At 46.6% G+C, this 22,033-nt stretch overlaps 1 protein-coding gene across 1 annotated transcript in view; it reads left to right on the forward strand.

Annotated features, from left to right (window-relative positions):
* Window positions 1-18,941, forward strand: part of LOC100283559 (uncharacterized) — a 28,449-nt gene extending 9,508 nt beyond the window's left edge. Inside the window, exons 8-9 of the mRNA NM_001156459.2 lie at window positions 4,315-4,432; window positions 18,290-18,941. Of these exons, the coding sequence (NP_001149931.2) occupies window positions 4,315-4,432; window positions 18,290-18,577 (406 nt within the window). The 3' untranslated portion in view covers window positions 18,578-18,941. The remainder of the gene's footprint in view (window positions 1-4,314; window positions 4,433-18,289) is intronic.
* The last annotated feature ends 3,092 nt before the right edge of the window (window positions 18,942-22,033 follow it).

Raw genomic sequence — 22,033 nt, forward strand, 5'->3', positions numbered from 1 at the left:
CACACTTGATGTTGTGTCTTCAGATTCAGAGTTGCTGGGGCTGTATTTGAGTGGTCTTGGGGCTGTTGTGAGTCAATGGAATAATGCCAAAGGAAAAATGTAATCGGAAATTTCGGCCGGTGTCACAGAATAGGACGGAGTGTTTTTACTGCCCAAAGCTAGTGCATAGCCTAGTGTATTCATGTCAAGGTTTTCAAGTCGATAAGTCGAGTCGAGTTGACAAGGTACCGACTTGGTGACTAGTCGATAAGTCAGTCGACTAATCGTCGACTTGCCAATATAGTGGCTGTTTTGCCTATATAATGGCTTCATATAGACAAAATAGCATTTATATATGAAGAAAGGGCATGTTTTACCTCATTTGAAGCCTGAAATTGAACGAAACTGAAATAAACAATAAGTCTTACCTCATTTGAAGCCTCAAACTGAACCAAATCAGCCACATAAGTGATAAGTCATAAACTCATAAGTCATAACAGCTATATAGTTCAAATTGGAAATCAAATAGCAAGAAAATATAGTTCAAACTTGAAAAGAAATAAGCTCCATTAGATAGCTAAGCTGCAGCTGCAGCTAGATAGATACTAGATACCCTAAATATCTCCCAAATCAAGATCATCCATTGCATTTTCTTCACCACCAGCACCAGCTTGAGTTGGACTGTTATGTGGGGATTCACCAAAGTCATCCACTTCATCATCATTAGGCATGTACTCTTCATCATCTTGTTCATTGCCCTCGTTGCCTTGCTCTTCCTCTTCCATAACTCTCTCCTCTTGTGTAGCAGCAGCTTGACAACGCCTTGAATAAACAGACTCATATCAGTCTCTTCTTGGGAAGTTGCGACCTTGAAGTGAATTAGAAGCACCGATTGCATCATCCACGTGAGCCCATGCAAGATCACCCCCTTCTCTAACTGTTTCATTTTGATTGTCCACCCACTCATTGTCCCATTGGAAATCCTCTAAAATTAAAGGGTTACCAATGTTTCCCTCCTCACGCAATCTTGGGAACCTAGCTGCCATCTTTCTATTGTATTGGATATAAACCAAATTGTTTAACCTTTGGTGCTCCAATCTGTTCCTTTTTTTGGTATGAATCTATGTGTTAAATAATGAATCAGTGGCGGTGTCCTAGAATCAATTAAAACAAGATAGAAACTGAAATGACAATTTTTTACTAACAAATTCAAAAGTGCTCCAATTGCGCTCACATCCGAAAGCGGAACAACAAAGGCTAACAATGCGCTTTGCAAAGGATTGAATCTCAAATGCACACCATATGCATCCCACCAACGAACTAAAAAAGAGAAGAGAAGTTGAATTAGTGTTGCCTGCCATACAAAACTTAAAAGATTAATGAGGTAATGACTAATGGAACTTACTGGGGCTCTTTTTTTGCTGTTCTCTAATTGCTAACGGCGATGAGAAGTCAGGGCCAACCATATTCATATACTCATCAGCTTGTTTACTGATTATAGCTTGAAGGTCATAATCTTCAACCATCTTCCATAGCACCTCATTGGATGCTGCCCTCAGCTTACCAACCTCCCTTTTTGTTGGATCATTTTTTTGAAGTTCAAAGAACTTATTTGGATTTAAAAACAAGGCAGCCCCATACAACTTCACCTACATTTGATCTTGCCACCTCCGATTAATAATGGCAAGCAACTTCCTCTTCATTGCCTCTCTACCTTCAAAACCCGAAGTGATCTTTGCTTTTGCCATATCCATGGCAGCGGCATCCTCTGGCATGGCTGGCTTTTCATCACCATCAACAATTCACAACACAGTGAGGAGTGGTTGTGATGCACGAATACAATCTTGGACTGAGTTCCAAAAGTTTGTAGAAAGAAGTATCTCTGTGACCTTTCCTGCTTCTGTGCTTGATAGCTTGGACCTAGTCCAATCATCACTAACAAAGAGGCATCTCAAAGCTTGCTTATGCTTATATATGGACTGGAGAGTAATGAAAACTGTAGCAAATCTTGTAACTGCAGGTCTCACTAAATCACCCCCTATCTTCTCCCTCGTGGCATCAAGAAGCTTGCCATGCCTATATATGAAGGTTGTCACTTGGCGGGCATGGGAAATGCATTTCTTGAACTCTCCAATTTTCCCAATGTCCTCAAACATGAGGTCCAAACAGTGAGCAGCACATGGAGTCCAAAACAAGTGAGGGATCTTTCTTTCTAAAAGTCTTCTAGCAGCCTTGAAGTTAGCCCCATTATCTGTAACAATCTGCACTACCTTGTCTCTACCAATGGCATCAATTCTTTTCTCACGTAGTGCAGCTAACATCTGAGCATCTGCTGTCTCATTTGAGGCATTGACAGACTCCAAGAAAAATATGCCAGCTGGACTATTGACAAGGAAATTGATCAAGTGCCGACCCCTCCTATCTGTCCAACCATCAGACATAAGTGTGCAACCAAATTCAGTCCAAGCCAACTCATGAGTCTTTTTTTATCTCATCTACACTCTTCTTTGCCTTCTCAAGCAATGGCGCCGTAACATCATGATATGAAGGTTTCCCATACCCAGGACCATATTGCCCAACCGCCTCAAGCATGATCTCAAATGCCCTTGAGTTGATGACATTAAGTGGTAAGCCACACATAAATAAAATCAGCAACATACATATCTGTTCTTTTCTTCTCCTCCTTGCTCTTTCGCTGCAATGTAGTTTGAGTGTTGCCCTTGCAATGCCTCTCACGAACCACATCTTCAGGTGCTTTGCGAAGCATGGATGCAATTGACTTAGAAGACTTCGACGCGTGTTGATTGTTTTGGCTTGCTTCAGCTGAGAGCCTTCTCTTTTGGGCTGTTTCAAAACTGGGCTGAACAACTAAATGGGATGCTCTACTTTCTCCTTCTTCAAGTACTTCAACTTCATCGTCTTTATCACCTTCTTTATCATCATCCAAGTCAATAGGTTTCTGTCTAGCATTCTTCTTCAAATAATCATTCATCTCTTTGCTGATTGCCGATGTTGTCTTCAAGCACTTAGCAACATCACCATGACCACCAACAAGGTGCTGCTTCAACCTTCTAATACCTGCATGAACAATTTTGCCACAAAGGATGCACTTCACCACATCTTTTTTGTTCTAATCTGGCCAATAACAATAGTTCCATGCTGGATCCTTCGATTTTGCCTTTCTCTTAGGTTCTTTAGCTGGATCGTATGGCTGCTGACATCTTCCATCTCTTCAAGGCCTCCTGCAGATTGATGAGAGGGCGGGGGAGGGTGAGCAGAGGCCGGGCGAGCTTGCTGCGAGGGCGAGAGAGGGGGAGCAGGGCTCACCGGTCACCAGAGCTTGAGGGGCGGCGTGCAGAGGAGGGGTGGCCTGCAGATTGCAGAGGGGCGGCCGACGGCGTGCAGAGGTGGGCGACGTGCAGAAGACTGGCTGGAGGTGGCTTTAGGTGTTGGGAGTTAGGGTTTATGTTGTGTAATGGGCCTTTGGGCTCCTTGGGCCAAACTAGGACACACGTCGGCCGACTTGCCAGACCAAGTCGACGACTAGTTGACTGAGAATTTCCGGTCGTTGCCAAGTCGCCCGACTTGCCAGAAAAGTCGAGCCGGCCCCACCAGTCGAGATCCCAGGGCCGACCGGACGACTAGTCGCCGACTAGTCGATGACTTGAAAAAACATGGATTCATGTAGAAGGAAAAACGTGACTACGTGAGTGAACCTAGATTGAGGGAAATGAGTTTAAAGTAATTTAACTCCAGCATAGAAGTCTTTAATATAAGTTAGTCTGTGGCGCTTGTTGAAGTGTATAGGTGGATTGCCTATCTTCTGCTAACAACTTAAGCTTTTGGGTTGAACTAGTTACTGTGTCCCCTCTAACATGGTATCAGAGCCAGAGGTCTCGAGTTCGAATCCTTATAGAGGCTTATTTGTGCCTCCACCCCTTATTTCCACGTTTGGGCATTTCTCTCTTGCTGCACGTGAGTGGGGGCGTTGAAGTGTATAAGTGGATTGCCTATTTTCTCCTAATAGCTTAATCTTTTGGGTTGAAGTGGTTAGTGCGTCCACTCTAACAGTGCTGAGTTTATTATTTTATTATTTGGGTTTTGCATTGCTGCCTGCATATATGCTTGATTTGATGTTCATGTCCTCTTTAACTGATTACTATATTTCTTCTGTTCTTCAAACCATGTTAGTTGTTAACTTGTTATCCTGCTAGGTGCTACTGCTGTGAACTTTTTTTAACAATTATTTATGAATCCAATGTGTTTGTTAACAGGGTTACAAAAACACAGCACATGCGCTGTTTGATAACTAGTGATTATTATGTCTATTTGCAGGTACAACGGTCTGGAAGGAACACACATTAAAGTAACTGAGTTTGTCAGAGACAAAGATTGCCTTGTATGTGGGCCTGGTACCCTTGTTGAGCTGGATACGTCATCTACTCTTTCAGATGTGAGTTCCAATGCCAAAACCTCACCAGTCAGTGGAGAAAAATTGTTATTGCATGAGCATTTTTTCCACCAGGATTACCTTATTAAAATTCCTCATATTCTATGCCATGCAATTGTGTATGCTAGTCTATTGTAGATTGATTCATGCATTCTTGTGCATGCTATGGATGAAGTTGTGAAAGGGACGTAGATATGAAATGTTTTAAGCATGCAAAGGTATAGACTCTATCTATATTGCACATATACAAATCACAATCGTCATATAACGATCACATAGCTGAGCCCTAAAAAGACAATAATTGTTATGGACTGTTTTATTGGGAGGACCTACCAATGTTGACCCAGGTCAGAAATGGCCCAAACCAGCAGCACCACAGCCCTTACTGCACCATGAGAACTGACACCTAGAAATCAGCTGCTGCCAGGAGCTTAGAGATAAGAATAGCAACATAAATTTGTTGGGATAGGGATAAGTATTAGCAGTTTAGAGATAAGAATAGAAATGAAAATTTGTTAGGATAAGGATAACTGGATAAGTATTAACAATTTAGAGATAAGAAAAATTTGTTGAGATAGGGATAAAATAAATATTAGGAGTTTGTTGGTCCCAATAGATTTGGCTGGCGCCCATGAGGACTATAAAATCAAGGGTGCACCACCTTGTATCAGCAGAGAAGAAACCCCTGGCCTTAGAGAGAAGGCGCAGGAGCTCCTCCTCACCTCCTATCTGCTGTAATCCTCTTCTTGTCATCCAATTCAATCTCTAGCCATAACACATTGGTACCCAGAGCCAGCAATTCTGCACCTGAGGATCTCCTAGCTCACCCCTCCCTCTATCTGTTCCATTCCTCGATCATCACCACTCCTTGCACCATCACAGAAGTCCATCTCCAGCACTTGTGCCACCAACATGGCCTTTGATAGCATCCACAAAGCCATCACGCTCAAGGACCTCGCCATTCAGATCCAAAACCTCACCATCACCCTCAACGATGTGCCCGGCAAGGTGACCAACAATTCATCGTGGTTGACGGCTCTAGGTGATAACGTCACCAACCTGTCCATCGATGTCTCCTTCGTCAAGGACGATAAAGGCCACATCTATGTCGCCTCAACAACGTCAAGACAACTCGAGGCCGCTGACAGGTGTCCTATGGCTGATTAGGGGGCCAAACCCATTGGCCCTATTTGTTTCGGCTTCTGGCAGCCAAACGCTTCTCTTATCAGCCCACTTATGTGAGAATTGTTTCTGTGAAAATCGACCAAATCAACATGAATGCATAATCCCCCCGAGTCGTCGCGACGGGAGGAATCCGCCGTTTCCTAAACTTTAAACCGTGCAGACCACTTTATCTTCCTCCGCACGTAAGCCCAGCAATATCCAGATTCTCGTGACAACTAGATTATTCAGGAATCCAAATTCTCATAAAAAGCTCTTTAGAAAAAAACCTGTCCTAAAGAGGCCCACGACTTCCAGAGCCATCAGATGCTGGTGACAGGGCCGAAGTACTGATCAATGCCGAAACTCCGTTTTCCCAAGTACAATGGTTCTGATTACCCCCTGTTGTGGCTCCATCGTCGTGAGCAATTTTTCAAGCCGCTCATACTATGGACATGGAGAAGGTCTGTCTGGCTTCATTTTATATGTAAGGCACCGCCAAGCAGTGGTATTACTGGCTAGAATAGAACCAGGTCACCCCATCCTGGAACCATTTCTTTGGTCTCACTAATAGCCGCTTTGCCCCATTGACATGTAGCAACTTCCTAGGTGAGTCATGCCACCTTCGATTCTGGGGATCGCACCTACATATGGCCTGAATCTTTGAAGACCAATGTCGAGCTCGATGCACCCCAGACCCTGGAAGACGTTGGCTTCCTGGCTCGCACCTACATATGGCTTGACACCCTTGGCCCACCGCACCATGGGCCGCTCCACAATAGCACCAGTGGTAGTGACGTCGTCAACATCTACAACCCCGTTCGACATGCCCGATGCACCATTCAATCCACGCGCCCCTGCTGGTGACCGCATGACCAGACTCACAACGAAGGAAATGGCCTGTAGACGCGAAGAGGGCCTTTGTTTCAACTGCTCCGAAAATTTTCTTAGGACCATTTCAAGGCCTACTTCATGAAAGGGATGTTTCTCCTCAAAGCCACTGACGACGAGTCTCTATCTGATGATGCCATCACAAAAAACGACAATGAGATTTCTCTTGACGTGGAAATTCACCTGGGCAGGGGCACATGATGTGTTGGTACGACTAGACAGAGTCTTATGTTCCGTGGAGTGGGAGCAGAAATTCCCAGATTTCTTACTCCAATGTTCCGTTTCCGAGGGCTCTGATCATTGTCCTCTCCTTGGATTGAAGGATAATCTTCGGGGCAAGAGGAGATTTCACTTTGAGTCCTTTTGGACAAAATTTGTGGGCTTTCATGATGCAGTTTCTAATGCTTGGCACTCTGTACAGAATAATGCTTGCCCCCTTAAATCTCTCTCCCTCAAGTTCAAGGCTACAGCCAAGGGGCTACAACGATGGAGTGACAAAAAAGTGGGCAACTTGAAGTTACAGCTCGAGTTAGCTAGAGAAGTGATGTTGCAGCTAGAATCAGCAAGGGATGGTAGACCTCTTTCTGATCTTGAACGCTGGCTGCTACAGCAATTGAAGAAACATTGCTTGTTCTTTGCTTCCCTGCTCAGGACGGTGGCTAGGACCAGATATCGGCTGTCTTGGCTCAAGGACGGCGATGCCAACACCAAGTTATTTCATGCTTGCTCAAGATTTCGCAAGAGGAAGAACTTTATTACTGCAATTCGGGATGGAGACCAGCTGTTCACCTCCCATGATGGGAAGGCTGAGGTTTTCTGGGATTTCTATATGAATCTAATTGGAAGTGAAGTGCAGAGAAACCAAACTATCAACCTTGATGCCTTGGGACTGCAGCAACATGACCTTCAGGCTCTTGAGTTTTTAATTACTGAGGAGGAGATCTTGAACACTATCAAGCAACTCCCCGCGGACAAGGCTCCTGGCCCCGATGGGTTCACCGGGCAGTTTTATAAAAGTTGCTGGCCTATTATAAAAAAGGGAAATTTGGATCCATACCATTAAAAGATCACCACTTTGGATTCATACCATTACTATCTCACTTACATGTGGGTCCACATGAGTCAATGACATGTGGGGTCCATGGTATATATCTAAAGTTTGGATCTTTTAATGGTATAGATCCAATTGTTCCTATAAAAAATGACATTATGGCAGCTGTTTCAACTATTTGGGGGAGAGACTTCAGGAATTTCAGATTCCTTAACACAGCTTTCATTACGCTGCTACCAAAACATAATGATGCTATTGCTGCCAAGGATTTCAGACCCATTAGTTTGATCCACAGTTTCGCCAAGCTGGTGACTAAGGCTCTTGCAAATAGGTTGAGGTGTCATATGGAGGGGCTGATCTCTAAAGCACAAAGCGCCTTCATCAAAGGTCGCTTCATACAAGACAATTTTATGCTTGTCCAGCAGACGGCAAGATTTCTCCATGCTAAAAATCAGCCTAGAATTCTTTTGAAGCTGGACATTTCCAAGGCCTTCGACTCGGTCTCTTGGCCTTTCCTTCTTGAGGTTCTAGAAAAATTAGGCTTTGGTCCAGTGTGGAGGGATGTGATAAGTGGTTTTCTTATGACCTCTTCCACCCAGATCCTGCTCAATGGGGTGCTTGGACGGTTCATTTCACATAGAAGGGGCTTGCGGCAAGGTGACCCCTTATCTCCGCTGCTTTTTATAATTGTTATGGATGTCCTCACTTTGCTGTTTATCAAGGCTGAGGAGCATGGGTTGCTGCAGCCCATTTCTTCTAATTCATTTCAGCACCAGATCTCGCTCTATGCAGACGACGTGGCTCTCTTCCTAAAACCAGAGCCTAGGGACTTAAACACTGCTGTGAGGATTTTGGATCTGTTTGGGGATGCTTCAGGGTTGAGAACTAATATGGCAAAGAGCAGTATTGTACCCATCCGTTGCACACATGCTGATTTGAATTTGGTCCAGCAGCTCCTTCCCTGCAGATTTGAGACTTTTCCAATTAAATACTTGGGTCTCCCTCTCTCCCTGAAGAAGTTATCTAAACCTCAGCTTCAGCCTCTTATTGACAAGGTGGCTGATCTCTTACCGGCTTGGAAAGCTGACCTGATGACCCGTGCTGGCAGAGCTACCCAGGTGCAATTTGTGCTCACTACTACTGTTATTTATCAAATGATGGCTCTGGATTTGCCTAAGTGGGCTATTAAAGCAATTGATAAAATCCGTCGTGGGTTCTTGTGGCGAGGGCGTAAAGAGGCTAATGGTGGTCATTGTATGGTGGCCTGGGGCAAGGTAACACCCCCCAAGGAGTTAGGGGGGCTTGGTATATCTGATCTTCAATGCTTAAATAGGGCCCTTCGTGCTAGATGGATTTGGCTCCAAAAAACTGATTCTTCCAAACCTTGGACTGATTTGCCATTCCATTCAAACCGGTTCTTGGATAGCTTGTGCTCTTTGGCAATGGCCTCCATAGTGGGTGATGGGCAGTCCACTCTTTTTTGGCATGACAGATGGATCCTGGGTCAGAGGATTGCAGACTTGGCCCTCATGTTTTTAGTTTGGTTCCTGAAAGGCTGGTGAAGCGAAGGACAGTGGTTGATGCTCTGTGTAGCTCATCATGGATTGGAGATTTAAGGGGAGTGGTATCTTGGGAGGTCATTGCTGACTTCATTTTGCTGGGAGATGTTGTGGTTGACGTTGATCTTCAACTGGGAGTTCCAGATAAACATTATTGGAGGTTCTCTTCCAATGGTATCTATTCGACCAAATCTGCTTATGAGATAATGTTCTGTGGTTCTACCTCCATGGCGGGCTTTGAAAGAGTGTGGAGCACCTGGGCACCGCCGAAGTGTCAGTTTTTCCTCTGGTTGGTCCTACATAATAAATGTTGGACGACTGACCGGCTCGCTAAGAGGGGTCTTCCCCATCCTAGTTCTTGCCCCTTATGTGACCAGGAAGGAGAGTCTATTCATCACTTGCTTGTTTCTTGTGTCCTCGCGAGGCAATTTTGGTATCTTCTTCTCCAACGTGTCGGCCTGTCCGCCCTCTCCCCCGGGATGGAAGATATCAATTTTGAAGCTTGGTGGAGTAGATCGGCTGAGGTTACTCCTAAGGACCTTAGAGATGGCCTTAACTCCTTGGTGATCCTTGGGGCTTGGACTATCTGGAGACACCGCAATGACTGTGTTTTCAATGGTGCTCAGCCTTCTATAGCTGGATTGCTTACCTCAGCCAGTGATGAGTTCAATATGTGGTGTTTTGCGGGGGCCAAAGGCTTGACCCGTCTTTCGGACCTAGCTTTTGTGTTCAACCCCGGTTAGAAGGTGGTTATTACTAGTGTTGTTTGTGTGAGTGGTGTTTAGGTCATTGTAATTATCATCCTTCTTTTAATGAAATGATACGCAGCTCTCCTGCGTGTTCGAGAAAAAAAGAGATTTCTCTTCATGCTCTGACTGGCACATGCACAGGTCAGACGATGCGTCTACCCATCTCGACGCATGACCAGTTCCTCATCTCTCTGGTTGACTCTGGTTCCACGCACTGCTTCCTAGCAACTCGCGTGGCTCGACGTCTAAGCTTGCGCCTCACCACTCGGGATGGTACGACCGTGGGCGTGGCAAACGACGAGCGACTCTTGTGCTAGGGGGTCAGGGGGTCTGCTCTCGGTTGCCCTTCTCCATCCACGACGAGCCATTCTGCATTGGTTTCTTGGTCATCAACCTAGAGGGATATGAAATGACCCTTGGATGTAGTTGGCTGCGCTTTCTTGGGCCCATTGTTTGTGACTTCTCTCGACTCTGCATGACATTTTGGTAGATCGACTATCGCGTCAAATTGAACAGGTTGGGCGCCGCACGACCATAGGACTCCTCTCTCTCCACTGACAATGTACCGCAACTGCCCCTGGTCGAGTTTGCAGTTGTGTTCGTCAAACTGGAAGGTCTGCTGTCACAACCGGTTTTGGGGGCAAAACCGAATGCATAACATATGTGTGCCAGGATCTATTTTCCACACATATGTTGACATCACAAGTGTAATATATCAAAATACAATGCAATAAAGACGTAAAGAGAGTAGATTAACTTTATTACATCATCCAGACATAACTGTCTTAAATAGTATCATCATCAAAGTACATCGGAAATAACATGGGTAATCTCCCACAGGAAGATGACTGGCGCATCGTTAGACTTAGTACTCGTCAACATCTTCGGTAAAGTCTTCTTCATCACCCTCTGATCAAAATATTAGCAAGGGGTGAGCTCACTTATGGTCGGGGCTTAGCAAGTGGGAGGAGAAATGCAAGTTTAACAAGGTAGGATATGGTTAAGCGGTAAGCATTTTAGTTGGTCAATATTTTATTAACAACGCCTGATTTACTAATTATAAGTATATCCCAAAAATCCCAATTAAACATAAGTACATGATTATATCTCAAAAACACTTAAGTGAAGCCATTTAAGCAAACCATTTATGAATCATCGGATCACGATTTATTTTCCATCTTTAAGTTCAATTATCATGTGAGGGTCCAGGTTGCTTATAACCGTGAGCACGGCTGACATATCAGTTTTACACTCTGCAGAGGTGGTACAACTTTACCCACAAGCCATGTATCCCATCTAGCCTGGGTTGTACAGACCCGTAAACACTGCCGAGGTGAATGGCTAGGGATCCATTATGAGGCTTTCACAAAATATCCTTAGTACAAAGCCACCCGCTAAGTTTTCCACGTCAGTATTGATGGCCCTTTGGGCGAGGTAACTTAGCCAATACTACCACCCCATGTTAACATGAGCTGCCACTAAACCACTGCCGCCCCCTCTTGCTCATCTTTCAGGTAGAGTTGCTAAGCACTAAGTCTATAGAGCTAATTACCAAAGCCAGAGCCATTATAGCACTCGTGGTTGCACTGTTATCCTGGGTGGTCACTCCATGTTCCATTTAATACGAAATGATCTTGTTTAACCATCGTGTTAACATCATAAAACAAATTTCATTTCCGGAACAGTCGTATCATTTACAGAGTGACATCACAATATCAAGTTGAGCAGTAGCACAAATTGCTAAGCATAGTATTTATCTTAGGGTAATCAAGGAATATGGTTGATATTTCTTGGAAATCCTATTTAGGCAAATCCCATCAAATTATGCAAATATCTGAAAAGTAAATATTGTTATATGCATTACTTGGGTACAAACATAAATGCAAAGGGAGAATCCACTTGCCTTGCTCAAACGTGTCCTGCGGGTCGTCTTCGAACGTATTCGGTTCTTATACCACACAGTCAGCTTCTAATATCGATTCACATATCGTACATACAAAAGAAAACATACACCAAATAAATAAACATACACCATTACATGGGTAACATTCACCATTACATGAACAATCATATACCACACAAAATATACCTATAAATAGTGCCTAAAATAAAACCTAGTTCATATTTATTTTATTAATCCACTAAAATATCTACTTTGGATTGTCACTGTTGAAACTTATATGGACATGCGACTACAAATGTATTTTAACTAACATAGCTTAGATATAGACTTAACCAATTCTATAGAAATAAATTGCCAATTAATTATTTCTCTTCTGAATAATGATATCCTTTTAGTTTGATCCTTTCTTTCTAAAAGGAAACATCATTATAGTAATCAGAGGTCAAAACATCTAATAATACATTAGACCTATAATTCTTGCATTATGATGAATTCTACACCACTTACTAATTCCGTGTTACGAAGTTTCCATTATTTATTTAGTGAGCCTAAATGAACCTTGGATTATAACTTCTAGATAAACTCTAGAATTCATAACCAAACATGAATCACAATAATTCCCAAATTACAGCAACAGTTACAAATTCATGACATAATTTGAAACGAAATTTTCAAAATTAATAAAAAACCTGGTTGTTTCAACCTTGCAATGAACGGACAACGGCGTGGCATGGGCACGGCGCTGGCGCGGAATGCCAGAGGCTCGACCGGGGCGGACGAGAGCGGCATAGGTTCGGGCGAAGAGGACGAGCGGCAGAGGCTCGGGCGAGCGCAGACGAGGCTCGACCGGTTCTGGCGAGGTCTCGACGGGCTCCGGCGAGGGCGCGGCGCAGCCGATGAGGCGAGTGAGAGAGGAAGAGGTGAGGGAGAGAGCTTGGGCAGGAGAGGGAGAGAGAACTCGGTTGCCTTTATAGAGGGAGAGAGGGAGAGGGCACCGGGGAGGGGAAGGGTTGCGGCGGCTCCATAACTCCATTGATGGCGGGGGTTACAGAAGGGGAGTGAATGGGGAAGAGGAAGGGGTGCGGCCATTATGGGTGCAGGGGAGGTGAGGGGGCACGGCGGGCGACTCGGGGTTTCCCTTTTTTTCTTTTATCCTTATATCCCAAAAATATAAATAAAAATATTTTTAAATATTTCTGAAAATTCATAATAATTATACCAACAATATTTATCATTAAAGAATTTATTTTTGGACCAAAGTCCTCATTTTAATAAATTGGGTTCTCAATATAAAATAATTTTATAAAAACAATTAACAAACAATTATGAGCAAGCAAAATTCTTCTGAAGATAAATAAGATCAAACACTTGATTTAAAAAAAATTCTTTACTATACTCGCTACTAATAAATTAAATGCATTATTTTTAGTTGATGGTTTGAGGTTACATCTGCCTTCCCCACGATCGTTCGACCACCACATCCACCCTGACGGTCGTTGTTCGACCGTACCACTACCTCCAAATGCTGAAAGATATAATCGAGAAGCAATGGTGCCGATGAACAGAAAGAAGATTATGAGTGATATGAGGGGCGACGAGAACGTCATTGAGATAGAACGGCCCAGGGAGAACCGAGGCACCTACTGAGGTGACTAGCAGAGTGGAACCGTTTCCAAAAGACGATTGAGGATGGATGAGACAAATGGAAGGGATGGGAGCGAGAGAGCGTGCATGCAGTGGGGGTGGTGTGGTAGGATGCACCAGAGTCGATGACACAGTCGGAGGGGGGGGGGGGGGTGGGGTCATCGCCATGGTGCTGAAGGCGGCGACGAGGGAGGCAGAGTCCCATCCTCCAACCAGCGGGACCAAGGCGTCGAGGTGGGGGTCCCCAGCGGCGGGAGCTAGGGCGGAGCCAGAGTCGTCGATGGCACGCCGTAGGGAGGCGTCGAAGGCGCGCCGTAGGGAGGCGCTGTCAGAAGGGCCGGCGACAGAGGACGAGAGGCACTCGGGGCCCGACCTGGCCACATGGAGATGGTCCCGGTCCAGGGGTTGTAGAATGACGGCCACGCCTGTCCGCCACCCCGGCCGGAGGGACAAGCTCGGGTGGAGCCGCCACCCCCGCGGCCGCCCTTGAGGAAACGACGACCTTCGTCGACGGCGGAAGCCGGATGAGGGGCCGCAGGGACGGCAGGTGGAGTGCGATAGGAGCCCCGTCGACGGAGGCGAGGGGCGTGGCCCCCTGAAGGCGCCTGCCACCGGGAGGAGCGTTGTAGAGTGCCGGGGCTCAGAGCAGGTGCCTCAGTGTCCATGGTGAGCTCCTCGAGGAGAAGCTCGTTCCGCACGACGTGGAAGGTGGGAAAGGGCGCAATCCTCTTAATGAGAGCCTTCAGGTGGCCGTAGCGGGGGCTGAGGCCACGCAGAAGGTTCAACGCTAAGGTACAGTCGACGACAGGCTTGCTGAGGTCGCAGAGAGAGTCCGTCATGCGCTTCATCTGGCGGCAGTACTCTCCCACGGAGAGATCCCTTGAGAGAACAGGTGGAACTGAACATTGAGGTGGAGCGCTCGAGCCTCCCGGTTCCCGAGGAACCGGCCCTCGAGAGCGAGCCATGCTTGGCGCTTGGTGTCCGCCTGGTCACGGATGATGTCCTGCAGCTCGACGGTGGTGGTGCCGTTGAGCCATGAGAGGACCACACTATCCATCTAGACCCACGATGGAGACAGCGGGACGACGAGGTCGGTGAGGGCGATCCACCGAAGCGTGAGGATAACCTGAATGCGCCATCGAGGGTAGTGGGAGGATGTCGGGTCTAACACAACAGACATGAGAGATCGAATGTTGTGGACCCCGACGGCCTTAGCATGGAGGTCGGCGATGGTGTCGGCGTCGAGCCCGGAGGCATGGGGAGCCTCGGGGGCCATCGAGGGGCCCTCATGGGCGATCGGCGGGCGACCGAGGAGAAGGCGTTGCACGGTGGCCATCTAGGCAGTTAGGGCAGTGCCGATGGTACTCTTGCTCCAAGGCCAGGGACGCGGCGCGCTGGCGTTCCTGGGAGGTGGCTACGGCCGCCTGAATGGTGGCGAGGGCCACGACCAACGCGGAGGAGGCGGGCGGAGAGTCCTGCAGGGCGGTGCTGACGGGGTCCATGTCCGGCGGCTGCTGCAGATCGGGGAAGGCCGACGGCTTGGGGGCGGGCCGGCGGCTGGGGGTGCGCCGGCGGGGAGAGGGGAGGGCCGACAACTGGGAGATGTCAGCGGCAGGGGAGTGACCGACGGCTGGGGGTGAGGAGGAAGGGGAGAGGAAAAATTGGACCTAGCTCTATAGCATGTGGGAAACCCTAACCCTAGCTCAGGGTTGGGAGTTGTATTAATAGACTCAGGTTGTTGGGCCTGACCCATTACACAGGGTAAAACTGTAATTACAAGGGGCTGACCCTAAAACCCTAAACGAGTACTCTAACAGGTTCCTTGGTCACGTCGGCTATTACTGGTACTCTAACATATTCGTTGGTCACGTCGGCTATTACTGAAAATTATTTCAGAACTTCAGTCTAATAGCTTGACCACTCACACAGTTGCTGAAAAAAGGCCTTCACTTGGGATGCAGCCGTCGACCAGGCTTTTGACGCCCTCAAACATAGCCCAACTTTGTAGTTGCCTGACTTCAATGCCACATGCATCATCAACTGTGATGCTTCAGGAACAAGCTTTGGCATGGTGCTCCATCAGGACGGGGCCCTGATCGCTTGCCGCAGCACGCCAAACTGGCCGCCTATGAGTACGAGCTCATTGGTCTGGTCAAGACCATGTGCCACTAGCGGACATATTTATGGACACGCCCGTTTGTCGTGCGGACAAACCACTACTCGCTGAAATTCCCCTGCTGGACTAGTGCATCTCCACTATATCGCAGCATACTTGGGTGAGCAAACTTTTTGGCTACGACTTTTCTATTGAATGTATGCCAGGCAACTCCAACACGACCATCAACATGTTATCTTGCCGCGACGAGGATGCAGTAGCAGCGCTGGCCATGTCCAGCCCAGCCCCTCCTTCGCACTCTTTGACGACCTCTGATGTGAGTGCTTGAGCTCGACGAGGGGAGACACCTGCTGGACCAGATTCGCAAAGGTGAAGCCACGACCAACTGGTCATCAACCAACGGCCTCGCCATGTGCGTCAGCCGTGTGTTCGTCCCCCTTCCATCCTCCTATGATCGACTATCCTGGCCACAACTCATGGGGTGGGCCGCGAAGGCATACAGAAGACACTACACCTACTCCGTGCCTCCTACAACGCCAAAGCAGCCAAGATAGTCAAATACTACATCAAGAGCTGTGAAATTTGCCAGCGCAACAAATTAGAGCACCTCCACCCAGTGGGACTGCTGCAGCCTCTCGAGATACCAAATTTGGTCTAGGCGAAGATCACCGATTCACCGTGGACTTTGTGGAATGCTTCCCTCGCATTGGTGGCAAGTCAGTGGTCCTCACAGTGGTCAATCGCTTGTCCAAGTACGTTCACTTTCTACCCCTGGGGGTATCCATACATCGTCGTCTTTGTTGCTAAGGCATTTTTCGACAACATTGTTAGGCTTCACAGCGTCCTGTGCTTCATTGTCAGAGATCGCGATCCTGTCTTCACCCATATATTATAGACGGAATTGTTCACTCTCCGGCATGCAACTACACCTCGGTACGGCTTTCCACCTCTAAAGTGATGGTCAGTCAGAGTGACCAATAGGATCTTGGGCGTCTACTTGCGCTGCTTGGACGGTGATTAGCCTACAAGTTAGCTGCGCTGGCTACCATGGGCAGAACACTGCTACAAAACACCTCTTTCTAGATTGCTCTTCGTTCCACACCATTCAATGTGGTCTGCGGTCGCAATCCATCAACACTGCTCTCCCACAACCAAGGGCAGTCCAAGGTGGCTGCTGTTGACCAACAGCTCCAGGAGTGTGACGAATTTCTGCTTGAAATTCGTGATAGATTGTTGCATGCCTAGATTATGAAAGGCAATTACGACACCCATCATCACGCCGTGGAGATCTAGGTAGGCTAATGGGTTTGGCTGCGTCTTCAACACCGTCTTGCAGCATCACTGAGTGATAACGCTTAGGACAAGCTGGCTCCCAAATACTATGGGCCCTTCCAAGTGCTTGAGTGCATTGGGCCTATCGCCTACAAGCTTGCTCTGCCACCACATGCCCGCATCCATAATGTCTTCCATGTGGTTTTCTCCAAAAAATTCCAGCGACAGCCGCCAACAGAGTGTCATCTCGGCCAGTAACGATTCTGTGTGCTCGCCTCAACCGTGGAGTTTGGAAGGTATTGGTCAGCTGGATGGGCTAATCTACTGCTGACGCTACATGGGAGCAACTCACTGAGCTCAAGGACGCGTCCTCTTCGTTTCAGCTCGAGGACGAGCTGTTTCATAATGCGAGGGAAGTGTTACGGGTTCTTTTATTAGGAGGATCTACCAATGCTAACCTAGGCCAGAAAAGACCTAAACCAGCACCGCAGCCCCTGCTGCACCAGGAGAACTGACACCTGGAAACCAGCTGCCGCTGGGGGCTTAGAGATAAGAATAAAGAATATAGCAACGAAAATATGTTGGGATAGGGATAAGTAGCAGTTTAGAGATAAGAATAGAAATGGAAATCTGTTGGGATAAGGATAAGCATTAACAGTTTAGAGATAAGAATAATCTGCTGGGATAGGGATAAGTATTATCAGTTTGTTGCTCCCAATAGATTTGGCTGGCGCCTGAGGACTATAAAATCAAGGGCGCAGCACCTTGTATCAGCAGAAAAGAAACTCTTGGTCTTAGAGAAGGTGCAGGAGCTCCTCCTCACCTCCTATCTACTGTAATCTTCTCCCAGTCATCCAATTTAATCTCCAGCTGGGTATATTATTTGGTGGACTAAATAAAAAAACTATAGCTATTTGGACATTTTTTTTATCAAATAACTACAAGCTTTAGTTCCTATGCGAAAACCTATAAAGCTATAACTATTTTGACATACAGCCTCTGTATATTATGCGGGGCAAGATTTAGCACTTAAAGATACCCTTTCTCAGACCCGCACAGTGTGGGAAGCCTACGACACTGGGTACGTTCTTTTTATAAAAAAATATAGCTTTGTGACCACATGACTATGTTCGGACATCAAGCTGTCTCCAGCAGCTACCCTACCCCATCTTTTATTTCAAATTTCACTCTGCAAACAGTGTCATCTACAGTGTAAATCCTCTATTTTACCCGATCTGATGTGGACAGACTCATGGCATGCAAGATGGCCCCATGAAGTGAACATGTGGGATTGGTCTCAAGACTGCTGGTTTTTGAGACTGCCAAAATTGTATTTTTTGTAACATGCACATAAGTCTAGCTTTTTCATACACATGTCAAGGTTTCTGAAATTTACTTCTATTTGTTAATTTAAGGTGTCATGTTATATATGAGCTAAAGAGTAACTATAAATGGTTTCGTACTTTATTTATCTGCTGTTTGGTCTGTCTAAAGCCTGTTTGCCTGATTGACAGTTCATCAAGATGCTTGAAGAGCACCCCAAGTTGCGGATGTCGAAAGCCAGCGTGACGCACGAAGGTAACAACCTGTACATGCAGTCACCGGAGGTGCTGGAGCAGATGACACGGCCAAACCTGAGCATCCCCATGTTTGAGCTTCTCAAAGAGGTCCCATACACCACTGTCCATGCCACGGGCATGGCAGAGAACAACGGGAAAAAAGTGTCCTCGTTGAGGAAGCTCCGTGTGGCCTTCAAGGGCATCGAAGACGCCTCCAAGATGGATACGACCGTGAGCTCATGATGCCGGTCGTCGTCGTCTTGTTGCTAATTTCAAGTCTCCCAGGAAAGATGAGGATTAACCCAATGTTTTTGGACAGGTTAAGTGTAGTTTTCGAGCGCCATATTACAAATTGAAATGTGCGCCTGATACTGTTCAAACATGAAGAAATTTATCGTAGATGATACTATGGTTTTGTGAGAATCTACTTCTTGGTGTTTCGAATCTTGCTCGACAAGTAAATTAAATTTATTGTGCGTATTCTGAGTTTTGGAGCGTGTACGCGGTGGAGAATGTAAGATTTATACTAGTTCGGACAGAACGTTCTTACTTTCAGTCATTGTGGCTTATGCTATTGGTATTATTGATGGTTAAAACTTATATTAAAGGTTACAAGCGGGTGAAAGAGGGAGGAGAGGCTCCTAGGTCTTTTATCGGGGTGGAAGTGAAGCTAAGAGCTATAGAGTGGACTTTTACTTAAGTCTTGCCTTGGTGGTGGGTCTTTGACCTCCTTATCTTTGTTGGTGCTTCTCCTCCTGTTCGTCAGTTTGTCTATGACTTGTCTTCCATCCAAAATGAGCTCAACCCCTGCATGGGACCAACCTCCCTTTTATAGGCCGGGAGAGAGGTCGGCCAACAATGGCTATCTCTTAGGAAGAATCTATAAGGCAAGGATAAAATCAAATGTTCTATCCTGGGTAAAGCTACACGTACTCGTGGGCCTCAGGGTTGCTTCACTGTCTTGTATTTATTATGGTAGGCGGCACGGGGCTATGTGGGTCCTGGGCGCCATCATTCAGGCTATGCCTTCATAGCCTAGGGCTCAGCGCGGCTCATCACGTTGCACCCTGTTGGTGGTTTGCGCACTCAGGCCTAGTTCCGATAGGTCATGAGTGCACCGTAGGACGCGTGGACCATAAATGTGCCGTAGTCTGGGAGGTTCGTAGGTCATGAGTGCTATGCGATTCGAGGTGTTCATAGGTCATGAGTGGAAAGCGAACCGACGCCTGCGCTGTGGTTCAGTGCCAGGAATAGTTTATGCGATCGATTATTTACGACGGGTCAGTCTGAGGTCGGTCGCGGGATCCACCCGAGTGGTTTCCCTCCGACACGCTTGCCCCCTATCAGGTTCTGCCACGCCCCGACCCTGGGCTCGGTGCCGTGAGGTTCAACCGAGGGTTGGTTCTTTTAGGGCTGACATATTCATTTCTTCCAGCTGACCAATGGGCCTCAACGACCAGGAGCTTTTTCCTCAGCGCGACCTCTAACCCGCGGGCCCCATGAACTGCATTGCTTTTTTGGTATTGACTGTCATTTCTTCCATGCCATTGTATACCATGTGTTCTTTGTGAAGTATACCACATCATATTCCTATATACTGTAGGGCCATATGGCCCTTGAGGTTTTTATATATATTGCTTGTAAACCATGTGTTCAGTGTACTACATCCTACAAACTGTAGTCTGTAGGGCCATATGGCCCTTAAGGTTTTTATGTATTGATATTGTAAGGAAAACAGACCTCGACCCATTTAACTAAATGATTTTGGTGTTTGATCATCAACATAACATGCGGACTAATGTGTTTGCAAGTATTTGTGTTTGTAGTTCATAGGATGTGAAGAGGATTGGACTGAGGCTCTAAGGATGTAACACCTCAAAAGACCTAAAAGATGCGTAGAAGTCCAAGACTCAAGACCAAAAGAAGCCCAAGGAAATAGTGAAGAAATCTAAGAAGTGGGCAGTTAGCCAGCACTCTGGTGGCGCACCAAACATGTCCGGTGTGCACCGAATAGTGTGCGCAGAGAGGTCCGCAACTGGACTCTCGGGTGCTGTAGCACCGGACGGTCCGGTGTGCATTGGACAAACTAGCCAATGGTCGAATATAACTTTATCAACAATCGACTGTTATAGACCTCAACGGTCGGCTGACGTGGCCAAGGCACCAGACATGTCGATGTGCACCGGACTGTCCGGTGCGCCCGACGATAGAAACAACCAGCTTTCTGTCTAACGACTATAATTGAGAGGAGGCTATTTATATCCCTCCAACCGTCCATTTGAAGGGGTGGGAGCCCAAGCAACATACCAACACATGCTATAGACATTTCCAAGTGCTCAAACACTAAGTGCTTAATAGAATCACTCGGTGATTAGCATAGGTGCTTTGCGAAGTGCTTAGGTTAGTTAGACCGCTTATGCGCTTGCTATAGGTGAATCCTAGTTAGTTGAGTGAGTTTAGAAAAACCCACATAACCACTCAGCTCTTGCGTGAGTTGTTGTAATATTATGCCGAGTGGAACGAGAGTCTTGCGAGACCGTGACAACTAAGTTTGTGTCACGGCCGCCACCGTGTACCAAAGGGAACGAGGCCCACAACGTTTCGGCTGGAAGCTCGATAGTGGAGACGATGGGGAGCGACCGAGAGGAGCTGGAAGCAGACACCACTTGCACGTGGAGAAGGCCCGCAGCTTTGTACGGAGTTACTCATCCGTGGTGCTTGGCCTTCGCGTGGGCTACCCTTTGCGTAGGGGCACCAACGAGGATTAGTCGGGACCTTGCATGGTTCCGGATACCTCGGTAAAAATACGCGTCATCCACGAGAGTTTGCATATCTACCTTTGCTCTTTACCTTCTGCATTTACATTAAGTACTTAAGTTTCAATATCTCCTTTCTAGTTAGAATATTTAGGATTGGAACTTAGGTTGCAAAACTCCTTTTATGGTAGAGATAGCAACACTTAGACAAAACCTAGTTTGCACATTCTAGATTTCTTATTTGTATAGGTTCTGTTCTAGGGATTAATTTGTGGCCTAGTTTAGAAAGAAGCTTTAGAAGTCCTAATTCACCCCCTCTTAGAAGTCACCATTTCTACAAGTGTTATCATAGCCTGGTTTGGCTCATTTGAAATGTTTTAGCTTCACTGCTAATCGAGCCGATACTTTTTATAGGAAGGGGATGGATACCCATAGGCCATCACACTTCGACGACACTAACTTCCCATATTATAGTGCTAGAATGGCTTGCTACCTATAAGCAGTTGATGTAGGTGTTTGGAGAGTCACTCTTGACGGGATGAAACCACCTAAGAATCCCGAGAAGCTCACCACGAGTGATGAAAAAGAAATTTGAAAGTCGCCTAGAGGGGGGTGAATAGGCAAATATGAAATTTACAAACTTAAAGCACAACTACAAGCCGGGGTTAGCGTTAGAAATATAAACGAGTCCGAGAGAGAGGGTGAAAAACAAATCACAAGCGAATAAGAGCGGATGACACAGTGATTTGTTTTACCGAGGTTCGGTTCTTGCAAACCTACTCCCCGTCGAGGTGGTCACAAAGACCGGGTCTCTTTCAACCCTTTCCCTCTCTCAAACGGTCACTTAGACCGAGTGAGCTTCTCTTCTCAATCACACGGGACACTAAGTCCCCACAAGGACCACCACACAATTGGTGTCTCTTGCCTTGATTACAATTGAGTT

The sequence above is a fragment of the Zea mays genome, chromosome 8 (assembly GCF_902167145.1).
Source record: "Zea mays cultivar B73 chromosome 8, Zm-B73-REFERENCE-NAM-5.0, whole genome shotgun sequence".
In the NCBI taxonomy this organism is placed as follows: Eukaryota; Viridiplantae; Streptophyta; class Magnoliopsida; order Poales; family Poaceae; genus Zea; species Zea mays.